This window comes from Ahaetulla prasina, chromosome 4 (assembly GCF_028640845.1).
Source record: "Ahaetulla prasina isolate Xishuangbanna chromosome 4, ASM2864084v1, whole genome shotgun sequence".
Classification (NCBI taxonomy): domain Eukaryota; kingdom Metazoa; phylum Chordata; class Lepidosauria; order Squamata; family Colubridae; genus Ahaetulla; species Ahaetulla prasina.
In genome coordinates, this window is record NC_080542.1 from 108,379,863 (window position 1) to 108,394,038 (window position 14,176).

A 14,176-nucleotide genomic window follows, 5' to 3' on the forward strand; every position below is an offset into this window, starting at 1 on the left:
TTCTGCTTATGACCATAATTGACCTAAAAAATTTCTGTTGCTAAGGGAAAATGTATTGAATTTAATCTCATTTTATGATTTTTCTTGCCATATTTATTAAGTGAATCACTGGAGTTGTTAAATTAGTAATACGGTGGTTAAATTAAATGAATCTGGTTTTCCCATTGACTTTGCTTTTCCCATTGACTTGTAAAAGGTGAGCACATGACCCCGGGACACTGCAATCATCATAAATGTGAGTCAGTTGTCATACATCTGAATATAAATCACGTGACCAGGAGGATGCTGCAACAGTCATAAGTGTGAAAAAATGGTTGTAAGTTATTTTTTTCCAGTTGTAACTTTGATAGTCACTAAATGAACTGTACAGCATATTAAAAAGCTGAGACATCACCCTGCCAACAAAAGTGCATATAGTAAAGGCTATGGTTTTCCCAGTTGCAATGAATGGCTGTGAAAGTTGGACCATAAGGAAGGCTGAACGCCAAAGAATTGAGGCCTTTGAACTATGGTGCTGGAGAAGATTCCTGCAGATTCCCTTGGACTGCAAGGGCAATCATACCGTCAGTCCTAGAGGAGATCAACCCTGACTACTCTTTAGAAGGCCAGATCCTGAAGATGAAACTCAAATACTCTGGCCACCTAATGAGGAAGGACTCACTGGAGAAGAGCCTAATGCTGGGAACAATTGAGGAGATGGCAGAGAAGGAGGTGGCTGGATGGAGTCACTGAAACAGTTGGCGTGAGATTAAATGGGCTCCGGGGGATGGTAGAGGACAGGAAGGCCTGGAGGAACCTTGTCCATGGGGTCGCGATGGGTCGGACATGACTGTGACTACAACAACAAATGAACGGTTGTAAATTGAAGATTACCTGTTTCCTCAAGCTAAACAGTGTAAGCAGAAATTTTGACACAACTTGTCAATCTACTGTTATTTTTTAGAAGACAAATCAAATTTTACATTCTTTTGAACAAATAAAAATATATATTAATAATTGTCATTATAAAATATAGAAGTGGTTTTATAGAATTTAAATGCCATGAATTTACGATGATTAATAAAAATTATTACTGAAGTAGAAGCTATAACTTAAGCCAGAGGAAAAACTGACACTAGTTTAATTTTATGAATGAATTGATTTGTCTCTTTGATAAATATATAAATTTTCTAGATAATAAATTAAAATATTTGTTTAGTTACTCATATATTTTGTGTGTGTGTGTGTGTGTGTGTGTAAATATAAAATATCATTTGGCCACTAAACTATACAGTACTTTTCCTTAACATTCCTTAACGTGCATGCGATTTCCCAAATATGAAGAATCCATTATAAAATGGTATACATTATAATTCTTTAGGTACAGATTATAATACTATTCCCAGATGGAATGACCAGATTCTTTTTTAAAAATTATACAGTGACCAGAATCTGTTTCAAACAGGAAATATTACATGTTTTCTAGTATTTCTTAATATTTTATTCTAATCTATATATATTTAACACTTGAGATAACAGAAGTGTTTCTATATATTCAGTACAGATATGTGAAAGATTAGTAAGATTAATAGGTTTAATTTGCACCAAAAATGTTTAAAACATTATCATTAAAAATCTACAGGTATCGTTCTAAATTCTGACCATCACTACTTTCAAAAGATTAAGCACTGAAAAGAAAAAGAAATATTTTATGACAAATGCCATAATCATTAATAAACTAAAATTTATATTCCTTGGTTTGTAATAAGTAATATTTATGTATTATTATATTAATTATGTAACTTAATGACTATTTGTTCTTTTGGATTTATAATGATGCTGAACAAGGGGGACTTATGACCAGTATTCTAATTTAAAGCCATTGTGCAACCCTATGATCATGAGATCACCATATGCAAACTTCCCTGCTACCTTCCCCAAAGAAAAGTCAATATTGAAGCCAGCAGGATGTCACAAGCCATGATAATGTGAAATCCTCACTTAACCCACAGTAATTAATTAAACTACAGCACTTAGAAGTGCCAGAATTGTCATTGTAACTCAGTAGTCATACAATCTTTTTATTTACAATTGCAATGTTTAGCGATGTAATTTCCAGTCCCGATTACCATCATTAAGTGAGGACTAGCTGTACAGAGTCATTTTGTACAAGATTACATTCTTAAACATCTCTTTCAGTTGAGACCTGAGCATAGTGTTAAGATGGAAATAATTGTGGATGATCGCTAGTAGGATCAGGATGAGAGTAATGCATACATTCTGGCTTCCTTGATCTCTCAGTGCCTTTCAATACCATTGATCATGAAAATCTTTTTGGACTGGCTTAAGGATCTGGGAACAGAGACCAAAGTGTTGTAGTACAGGGGTGATAAACTCATGGCATCATGTTGTTGTCATGTGATATATCACAACTTTTTCCCCCTTTGCTAAACCGGGGGTGGGTATAGGCAGCACACGTTATATCCGGCCCGCAAGCTGCGAGTTTGACGCCCCTGTTGTAGTAGTTTTCCTCCTTCTTCTGCGATCAGTTCTAGTTGGTGCTGGTAAAGAGCGCAGTTGAATACTGAACCCATGTGTTAATAAGGTTCTTCAGAGATTACTCTCTTTTCAGTCCTAATTAACAACTATATGAAGCTGCTGGATGAAGTTGTTATGTTGTAATGGTATCTGGGAATGATCTTAAGAAATAGGAGCCACAGACATAGACTACTCAAATGGCATGTAAAAGATATTTCATCTCATATAAGCAGAAAGGTGTAGGGAACATTTTAAAAGGGACCCTCCCTATGAAAAAGAAGAAAGAAATACTTTCAGTTGTGCAAGAGTCTGTTAATATAACTCTATAATAAAAATAGAGCTAGTAATCCTGGTTGTGCTCTTGTCTGGACTACTTCACAGGGCTAACATCTGTGCAAGGAATTAGATATTATCAATATGTTGCTGATATTCTTAAACTCATGCTACCTTGAGACTTTAAATGGCAGGTAGGATATAAATCAAATACAAATATACAAACATACAAATGTTCCTTAATGAAAAATAAAAAAGAAACTTAAAAAACTGAAGTTAAACAACAAAAGCTAACTTTCTATTTAAATTATTGTTTCCCAAAGTAAACATTTAAATATTCTGTTGTTATTGAATGTTATCTTAAAATTATCATATTAAATATGTTCATGAACATCAATATGGGAATGAAGAACCACATAATATTTTCAAATCTATATCAAGAAAATCTGCCAAAAACAACAGCTTGGGTGGAAAATAAAGGACTAGTTAGAAGCAGAATTTCCAGATGTGCCTGCCTCAATTAGATTGAGCAAATTAGAAAAGGAGAAAAATAAAAATATACTTCCTGACCCTCACAGATCCTCATACATCATCCAATCATATTACATTCACAGGCCTTTTTCATCAGATACTAGGTTACTGCAGACAACAAATCTCCTAATAAGCCAATTATAGTTCTTTGATCACAGTGTTATCAGCAAGTCTCACTGCCTTCCAAAGGATATATATATTTTATCAGAACTACAGAAGCTGCTACATTTCTTAGGCAAAGTTCATATATCAAATAGCTTTTCTTCTCATTCATAACATATAGAGTTGAACGTAACAGTTATAAAGATGCCTTACACCCTAAAAGTATTTCAAATTCTACAGGACAAATTTGGCCCATAATATTCATTTATAGTCTACAAATGACATATTCAAAGATGGGCCTCTGGTGGCTCAGACTGCTAAGACAGTCTGTTATTAACAGCAGCTGCTTGCAATTACTGCAGGTTCAAGTCCCAGCAGGCCCAAGGTTGACTCAGCCTTCCATCCTTTATAAGGTAGGTAAAATGAGGACCCAGATTGTTGGGGGCAATAAGTTGACTTTGTATATAATATACAAATGGATGAAGACTATTGCTTGACACAGTGTAAGCTGCTCTGAGTCTTCGGAGAAGGGTGGGATATAAATGAAAAAAAAAAAAAAAAGATACCAAAGAAACTCAAGGTAAACTCAAACTGGACTTTACATCCTTAACAGTAGCACAACATATACAAACTTAGAAGCTTTATGATTTTTCTCAATGATTTCCTGGATCAATATGTTAGTGAAGAAACAAAACAGCATAGTTAAGATATGTATAGTAAGCTACTACGTATTACTTAACTCTGATTTCTGTATGGGGTATTTTGTTTCTTGCGTATTATACTTAAGACAGATTAAAAAAAACAGAAAAAGAAGCAGACAAGATTCTCCCTCTTTGCTCTTCCTTGGCAAACATAATTTACTATTCCAGTAACAGAGAGAAGAAAAAGGCCAAATAGTATTTACTTAGGCATCATGATTCAAAATATTTTCTTGTAAAATTTTATACATACATGCTGTACACCTCAAAGTCTATTCGGTGACACTTATTCTCAGCTAAGTTTTTATAAGATTCCAATTTTCTGAGCTATCTAATTTAGAATACTAAATATTTTAAAATATACACAGTTGAATTTCAATTCCAAGAAGCAAACACAAACATTAAACTAAGAATTTCTATTCGTAACACATAACTCTCTAATATTCTTTAGTTACTTTGTAATGTACTTTTCTGCAGAGTTGGGGACAGGGTATTGCATAAAACTTCTAGGTGTTTCAAAAACAATCCCAACATCAATTTTAATAGTTTAAGAATACCTAAGGAATGTTGTTTGCAGGAAAGGGAAAGAAAAATCATTTATTTCCTCTTTTGAATTGTTTGCATGTTTATATGCTATTATATGGCATCTATTGATCTACATGCACTAATAAAATCAGAACCTGTCAATTTTAATTGTACATACAGAAAGAATGGCCTTATGTCAAAATTAGTTTTCTAATATTAATGTGTTGAAATACCTATTTGCTTGGCTTGGCAAATGGCTTGGTAAACATTTTATTCCTTTCAGGACTCTATTGCAAATACATCCTGTTTGGACATTTTCATATGAAAAACTGAATAGCTACCAAAAAAGACAATGTTCTAGTAATTATTTTAAGATAACTATGTTATGCTAGAAAATATTTGAACAAGTTAATATTTTAAAATCTAGTTTCATACCAGTGAGTCCATTATTATTTACAGAATGAACCATATTGCTTAATAGTAAATATTACATAACAAACAACTGTCACCTCTAAAGTAAACTCTGGGAACATTCATTTTATGGGTGTGTACTATTTTTATATAAAGCCTAGAAACCAGTATATAATATACCTCATCTCTTAAGGCCACTTTATAAACACAAACACTATCATACTGCAAAATCACACATGGAGTATACTGATCAAACTATTTTGAATGTGAAAAATAAATAGCATATGTATTTTTGCACTACAGAGGACAATTACACAATGATAAATATTTGGTTTCAGTGTATTCGTGTTACCCCTTTGAGAATTTTTATTTATTTATATCCCCCTTTCATTATTTTTACAAATACCTCAAGGCGATGAACATACTTAGTATCATTTCTCCTCCCATTTTTCCCAGAACCGCAAAGTTGTAAGGTGAGAGAGAATGACTAGCCCAAAGACACCCAGCTGGCTTTCACGGTTAAGACAGGTCTAGAATTCATGGTCTCCCTGTTTCTAGTCTGATGCCATTACCACTATACCAAACTGACTCAAAGGAATACCAACAGATGGCAAGAGAACTAGGCAAGAGAATGATCCTTGACCTGAATGGACAGATGCCCCAAGCCCACTGACACAGATCTAGGAGCAGCTTTATGGCAAGAATGAACAGTTTTCAGGGTACACAAGAACAAAATATTATTAAGAGATGGAGGAAGGAGACTATAACCGAGGAATAACATTGAATGCCTAAATGTAAAACCAATATGCACAAATGGAGGCTCCTCAGTGAATAACAACATGCTATGTGATTGTGAAGAAATACAGAGCCAGGCCCATCTGCTGATATATCAGCTACTATTAGAAATATGTACAGGTAGTCCTTGACTTATAGCAGTTCGTTTAGTGTCCATTACAATGGCACTGAAAAAAAGTGACTTATGACCATGCTGGCGCAGTGGTTATAATACAGTATTGCAGGCTAATTCGCTGAGTCTCACCAGGCTCAGGGTTGACTCAGCCTTCCATCCTTATGAGGTTGGTAAAATGAGGACTCAGATTGTTGGGGGAAATATGTGGACTCTGAAAAGAGGGCTATAAAGCACTGTGAAACGGTATATAAGTGTAAATGGTATTGCTATTCCTATTTTTTACACTTATGACTGTTGCAGCATCCCCATGGTCAGTTGATTTACATTCAGAAGCTTCACAACTGATTCACATTTATAACAGCTGCAGTGTCCTGGAGTCATGATTTCCTTTTTGCGACCTTCTGCAAAGCAAAGCCAATGTGGAAACCAGATTCACTGAACAATTGTGTTACTAATTTAAGAATTTATAGTCTTTGACTTAGGACCACAGTTGGCATGTAATTTCCATCATTAAATGATGTGATTATTGAGTCATCATGTGACTGTACCAATGTATAACATTTTGACTGCAGTTATTAAGTGAATTAGCAGTTGTTATGTGAATCTGGCTTCTCCCACTAACTCTGCTTGTCAGAAGTTCTTAGGAAGGTTGCACATGGTAATTACAATGCTCTAGTATACTATAATCATTGTAAGTACATGCTGGTGGCTAAGAGCCTAATTGTGATCATGTGACCATGGGGACACTGCTGTGGTCCAAATGCAAGGACTAGTTTTGTCTTTTTTCAGTGCCCTTATAACTTTAAAATGTAAATGAATGGTTGTAAGACAAGGACTACCAATAATCTTTTGGGGTAATCTTTGGAAAATATATGTAGACTCAATGCAATTGTGCTAATAAATATTTCATCAGCAGTCCTGCTTTGACAGTAAACACGTTAGTAATTTAATAACACCAAAAAGAGTTGTCATATCTGATATTATCAGATGATCAAATTATCAAAATAAACTTCATGCATTACTTGATTTAGATTTAAGATTGAGTGCGAAGATTATTTTAAGTTAAATTAAAATTTAACAAGTTAAATTAAAATAATCTTAGCACTTGCTCTAAAATCAAGTAACAATGAAGTTAATTTTACTAATTTCAGTGAAATATTTTTAAAGAATATTACACTTTCATTGACATTTTTAAAAAATTCCCATTGCCACAATCTTTTTATATATAATTATATAGAAATTATATTAATTTCTATTTAACTAATTTAACTAATTCTGTCTTAAGTGATTTTTCAATACACTTTCCTGATATGAATACCTAGATTAACTCTGATTTCATGAAATAAAGAACATTCTTAAAACCTGAGGCAAATATTGCATAAAGACCCCGTATGGTGTAGTGATTAATGCAGACTAGTACAGCCAGTCCTTGACTTACGACCACAATTGAATCCAAACTATCTGTTAAGTGAGATACTTGTTAAGTGAGTTGCCCCATTTTATGACCTTTCTTGCCACATTTTGTTAAGTGAATTACTGCAGTTGATAAATTAGTAACCTGGTTGTTAAGTGAATCTGGCTTCCCCATTGACTTTATCAGAAGGTCAGAAAAGATGATCACATGACTCCAGGACACAGCAATGGTCATAAATATGAACCAGTTTCCAAGCTTCCAAATTTTGATCACATGATCTATCATAGGGATGCTGCAAACATGGTAACTTTGAAAAATGATCATTACGGTGCTGTTGTAATTTTGAAGACTCACTAAACCAACTTCTGTAAATTGAGGACTACCTGTAATTAGAAAACTGAGTTCTAATTTTGCCTGCGCCTAATCAGTCTCTTCCAGCCCTAGAAGTAGGCAATAGCAAACCACTTCTGAAATCCTGTCAAGAAAATTGCATGAACTTATCCAAGCAGTTGCTAGAAGCCGAGAGTCCCCACCCCTCAAAAGTTTTGCAGATGCTAAAACAAACAATTTTTAAAATAGATCTAGGTGAATCACTGCAGTTGTTAAGTTAGTAACACAGTTGTTAAATGAATCTGGACCCCCCATTGACCTTGCTTGTCAGAAAGTTGCAAAAGGTGATCCCATGACCCCAAGAATCCTGCAAACATCATAAATGAGTCAGTTGCAAAAAGGCTGAATTTTGATCATGTGACCATAGGGATGCTGAAATGTTTGTGTGAAAAATGGTCATTAATCTTTTTTTTAGTGCCATTGTAACTTTGAACAGTCACTAAACGAACTGTTGTAGTTCGAGAATTACCTATATTATTAGATCAAAGAAAAAGAACCAGCTATTGTTTGTCTATGAATGTAGTCTGTGTAGAACTGTGTAGATCTCTTTGAATCTGAGGACAAAAAACATCCAGAGCTTTTCAAAAGGTTGAGTGAAGTCCCAAAGAGCTTTAGGTCATCCATGTTTGCTAGTTGGTGAAACTCACTAAATGAGCTGTTGTAAGCCAAGGCCTACCTGTATTACCCTTCTTTCATTCTGATTTCATCATCTGCAAATATAAATGTCTGTCGCTATACAAGTAGTCCTCAATTTACAACATTTCATTTAGTGACTGTTCAAAGTTACAACAGTACTGAAAAAAAGTGACTTATGACCATTTTTCACTTATGAGCATTGCAGCATCCCTATGGTCATGTGATTTACATTTGGATGCTTGATAACTGGTTCATATTTATGATGGTTCAAGTGTCCCAGGGTCATGTGATCACCTTTAGCAATCTTTTGTCAAGCAAAGTCAATGGGGAAGCCATATTCACTTAACAATCCTATTACTAATTTAACAACAGCAGGAATTCACTTAACAAATGTGGCAAGAAAAGTCATAAAGTGGGACAAAACTCAAAACAATTTCTCACTTAGAACATAAACTCTGGGCTCAATTGTGGTCGTGAGTCAAGGACTTCCTGTACTTGTATTTGCTCTTCAATACTTTAAAAGTAGAATAAAATAAAAATGCATAAATGAAAACTTCAAATATTCTGATGTAGAGTGAATATTGATACTTAGATCAGAGAGAAATCCAGCAGTATAGTTACAGATTATAGCCTGAACAAACGTGGCTTTCTGCACATGTATATTAAACTGTGGCCCAAGTGCACTCTGCATTACTGCAATCTATTAGATGACAACAATCAGGGCCCACTGCTAACTTTAGCAAAAAGCCATAGACTTTCAGTAATTATTTAAAATTTCAGTAATTATTTAAAATATCTCAAATTCTTGATTAGGAAACCCAGCCATGTGATTTAAAAGCATATGACTTCATCCTTTCCCACTTGTCAGGCTTCTTCTGACCTTAATCACCCACCTGGCTTTAACAGGGCCACATAAAATCAAGGCACTGAATTGAGGCTTGGACTATACAGTCCAGCAACCTGTATCCAACACCAGTGTATTCTAAGTCCATATACTTCTAAGAAAGCCTCTGGGCATGTTTAAAATGCTATCTTTTACGTATGGATCTAAATAGCAAAACCCTGGTCTCAATATTCCTTTCTTTAAAAATATATATATACATCAGTGTTCCATTGACTTAAAAGCAAACTTTTTATATAGCCCGAAACAGTCGCTCACTAATTATTTACAAACATCCCAGGAGTTACTAGAAGCGACTGTGAGAGGGAGGAGGGAGGGAAGGAGGGAGGAAGGAGGAGGAGGAGGAGGAGATGAGCAGAGATTGCGCAAAGCTCTTATTCAGGCCACCGAAAACCCTTCGCGGCTTGTAAGGGTCTCTTGCTTTTAGAAAGCACGGCCCGGGTTTCTGTTGCTTTTTAAAGATGGGAGTAGGAGCGCACAGCGGACTGAGGCCTGTAACCCTGAATTCTTCTGGTCCCCTTAAAAGCACGTAAAAGAAATAAAGTAAAACACAAAGCTGCAAGTCAGGAAAGAACTGCCAAAGAGGCCAGGAGAAAGACACCAGACATTTCAATGGACACCGCAGTGGGTCAGAGGTGTCACTTCATAAAGGAGGGGAGAGGCCGGAGCCCAGATGAGCAGCGAAGACACGCCAAACATTGCGCCCGTCCCCCTCCCCCTCCCCTCCCCTCTCCCGAAGACTTCCTTCCTTCAGCGCCCAGACAAAACATTCCCCTTACATCTTCTGCACGGGTTTCCGCCGCTTGCGGCTGGCGTAGGTGACATTGGGATTCATCCTGCCGCCCACGCCACAGCTCCTCTTCGGCCAACCGGGATTTTCGGCACAGAGTTTTGAGTTTTCACTCCGGGCTACAAACGGGAAGGCAAAGCAAAAGAAAGCTCCGGGCACCGTGCCAGACAGCGACGGCTTTGAAGGGGGCTTTTTCGCCGAAGCGAGCCCCGGCTCCACCCGCTGCTTGACCCGGCCCTCGTGTGGTTCCTACTCGCCACGCAGAGCCCCCGCTCTTCCCGCCACTCGCAGTCCCCTGAGGGGCGGCCGACTAAGGAAGGCGAGAGGCGAGGAGCGGGGGTTCGGGGGGGGTGGGGGTGACGGCGGCAGAGCCAGGTGCTCGGCGCCGGCAGCACCCACTCCCCCGTTGTTGTCGTGGTCGCCCCCCCTCCTCCTCTTCCTCCTCCGAGCGGGCGGGTGTCTCTGGGCAGCCGCAGGGCGGGGTCTCCGAAACAGGTGCGGAGGCGGCTGCCGACCGGAGGACCGATTGGCTCTCCCCTCCCCTTCTCGTCAGGAGCAAAGGGACCTTGGCGGCTGCCACGGCTGGAAGCGAAACCTCCCTTCCCCTCTGCAAAGCTCGCCTCGCCGCTGTCGTCAGCAGCGGCGTTCTTCGAGGAGCCAGAGGGCCTGGTTACGTTTCGTGTTTTCTCCTCCCACCGCCGATCTCTTGCTTGTCTTCCTGGACTGCGGCGGCACTGTGCCGCGGGCTCCCGGTCAGCAGCGACCCGGTGAAACCGCCAGTCCTTTCCTCTCTCGCGGGTCCGGCCCGCAGCCCACCAAGGAGGCCTCAGTGTGCCTTTAGAAGCGAAAGGGATCCGGAGACTCGCCGAGATCGGAAACCAGGCGGAGGAAAGCAAGCAGCCTGAAGCGACGAGGGAAAAAATAAAGCGGGTAGCGGAGTTTCCCTCGGCGCCTCAGGAGAATCTCCGGGCCGTCTTGGCACACGGCTGCCTACCTTCGGAATAGCCCTTAAGGGGCCTTCAGAGGCGAATTTGCCTCATTGTAAATGAAGCGCCAGAAATATAGGCGCGGCGGAAATAGTTCGCAGGGGGATCTTTGCCGTCCACCCCCCGCGAGTGGTAAAACACAGTATCTGCATAACATGGGCTGTCCCCGCTGAAAGCTGGCTCTACTTCAGTTGGGGCCTCCATAATCTCTGCAAGAATTGCGGATCATCTGATCTCCCTCCAAGATAATGGGTGACAAAGCCTAGCAGATTCCAAGTTAAAGTGGAGAAAAGCTATGTGGGTAGCAAGCTTTTCCAACCTGGTACCCCTCCCCATAAATTGGAATACAAGTTCAAACAGCACAATCAAAAATTCCCAGATCGAAAATGGTTGGCATAAACAATTAACACGTCCTACATTTCTACATATAAACTACTGCAGTTTTAAAAAATTACTGGGAATCTCTCTTTATACCAGTCCCAAAGAGAACAGTATATTCTTAAGTAGAGACATGGTTTATTTTTAGAATGTAGATGTGTACTGGAAAGGCTTCACAGAAGAATGTTTACAATAAGATATTGTATAAAATAATTTTATTTTACTATGAAAAAATGTCCCTGTCTGCTTAAAAATATTTTTCCCATGGCAGCTTTAACTAAAATAAAATATGATCCAGAAAATATGTAATTACCTACAGATCAAATAGAAGTAAACATACCAAAGGGCATCAATTCTACATTAGAAGAAACTCTCATAGACACGAGCTGTATTTTTCTGAAATTAGTTCTCTTAAAATCATTGTTCTGTGCCTTCCTAAAAAATAAAAAAAATAATTAATTTCCTGAGCATTCCTATTTTATGCAAGTCTTTAATTTTAGAATATACTAAAATCTTGATTTAATGAACTACTAAATACCAATATATGGTATTTTACTATGTTATACTCAATATAGTACTTTTCCCTCATCGCCTCTGGTAAAATACAAGTAGTGCTTGACATGCAATCTACTGTTTAGTGACCAAAATTGCAATGGCACTGAAAATAGTGACCTATGACATTTTTCACAGGACCATTGTAGCATCCCCATGGCCACATAATCAAAATTCAGATGCTAGGCAACTTATTCATATTTGTGATGGTTGCAGTGTCCTGGGATCATGTGATCACTTTTTGCACTCTTCTGACAAGCAAAGCCAATGAGGAAACCAGATTCATTTACAACCACGTTACCACAAATTAACCCAGCTAATTTTTCTCTTCCAAAACCCCTGGCAACATTGAAAGCTAGATAGAAAATAGATACATTTAACACATTGGTGAGTTTCAAACATATTTATTACTGGTTCTACGGGTGTGGCTTGGTGGGCGTGGCAAGAGAAGGATACTGTAAAATCTCCATTCCCTCTCTAATCCAGGGGAAGGTGACTGCAAAATCTCCATTTCCTCCCGATCAGCTGGGACTCAGGAGGCAAAGAATAGATGGGGGTGGGGCCAGTCAGAATTTTTACTACCGGTTCTCTGAATTACTCAAAATTTCCACTACCAGTTCTCTAGAACTGGTCAGAATCTGCTGAAACCCACGTCTGATTTAATAGCAATTAGTCTCATTAAAGATAATTTTTTTAAGAATAGGACAGAAAATTTGCCAGACTGACTGAGTGAAAAATTGTGATTGGGCTGACTTTTAACAGCAGTTCCATTAGTTTTGGCTGACATCATTAAATGCAATGTCGTCCTACCACAACTTGCAATTTTTTGCCATTTTTCCCATTGACTTTGCTTTGCAGAACTTTGCAGAAGCTGCCTATCAGACTTTTGAATAAATCAGATAGGAAGAAAGACTAGATTATATAAATCTGTTCTATTATAAGGGTACATTAACAAAATCCTGCAAATTTGAAGATGCAAATTCTTACTGCCACTTTTAACCATCTGATCAATACAAATCAATCCTTAAGGGTCTTCCTTTGATTATTAAGTCCTTGGGACCTCTTCCCTCTTTTGTCTGATTTTTTTTCTAGGCAACCTGTCTTTCCCTCAATCCCCAAGGTCATCCCCAAATTCATTACACTGAAGTGAAGGTGACAAATGGCAATCATATCGCCATGGGACACTATGATATAACTTGACCATGAGGACAGCTGCAAATTCGAAGACTGCTTGTAAATTTCCTTGTTCAGCACCATTGTAACCAAATAGTAGCTGAACAAGTGGTTGCTAAGCAGCTCTATCTATATAAATCACAGCCACTCTCACAAACACCTCTGATTCCTTTAACTTTCCACATAAGATTTCTCTAGGATAACCATGTTTCTATGTTTGGTTTTAGTTTCTGACAGAATTATAAGCTAACCTTCATCTCTAATCAAAATGCAAGATGGAGATCTAATAAATGATCTCAATTGAATGGAAGCCAACATAGGACTAGCAAGTTGTGTGATATTTGCTCAAAACTGCAAATATACAGGCAACAATTACAGAAAAGCCGTTTTAATAGCCCATAATATTTTATCAGGGATGTCAATGAAGTTCCACAGAATTTTTTTTAAAGGATCCTTCCTACTCATTTGTACTATTTAGATTTGGTGTAGTTCCCACTGAGATTTGCCAATGCATTTTATTCATGCCAGATTCTGGGAAGGTACTTACTTGCTTTTATTTTAATGTAAACTTGGACATTCTGCCAAATCTAGAGGTTCTACTTTTCTGTATTTTGAAGAGACTTTACCTTGGCCATGACCAACTTTGTTTTCTTCCTTTCCAGCTGAAGCCTCCCTCCTTTTTTGTGAGGTAAAAAATATTGGGCCATATACCTCCTGTATATGGTTAAGCCATGAAGTAGAGAAAATAAAATTTCAGGATTCAATAAAATTAATAAGACAAGGGAATACATCTTATTGAACCTAGTGGGATTTCGAGTGAAGTAAATACTTCAATGCAATACAGAAATGGTTCTACAAAGTTGATTTATGGATCAACTTAATTTCCCTGCACACTATTTCAACACATTATTTAAAAAATAGAGAAATGTATTGGGACTTTTGGAAAAAATTATTGAAGATAATTATATTATGGGTTCGTATAGAGTTTC

The 14,176-nt window shown here is 37.8% G+C and overlaps 1 protein-coding gene across 1 annotated transcript in view; it reads right to left on the bottom strand.

The window, feature by feature from the left end:
• AHR (aryl hydrocarbon receptor) overlaps nt 1-11,103 on the bottom strand; it is a 69,814-nt gene extending 58,711 nt beyond the window's left edge. The window contains exon 1 of the mRNA XM_058181608.1: nt 10,088-11,103. Within this exon, the coding sequence (XP_058037591.1) occupies nt 10,088-10,143 (56 nt within the window). The 5' untranslated portion in view covers nt 10,144-11,103. The remainder of the gene's footprint in view (nt 1-10,087) is intronic.
• Nucleotides 11,104-14,176: the final 3,073 nt, after the last annotated feature.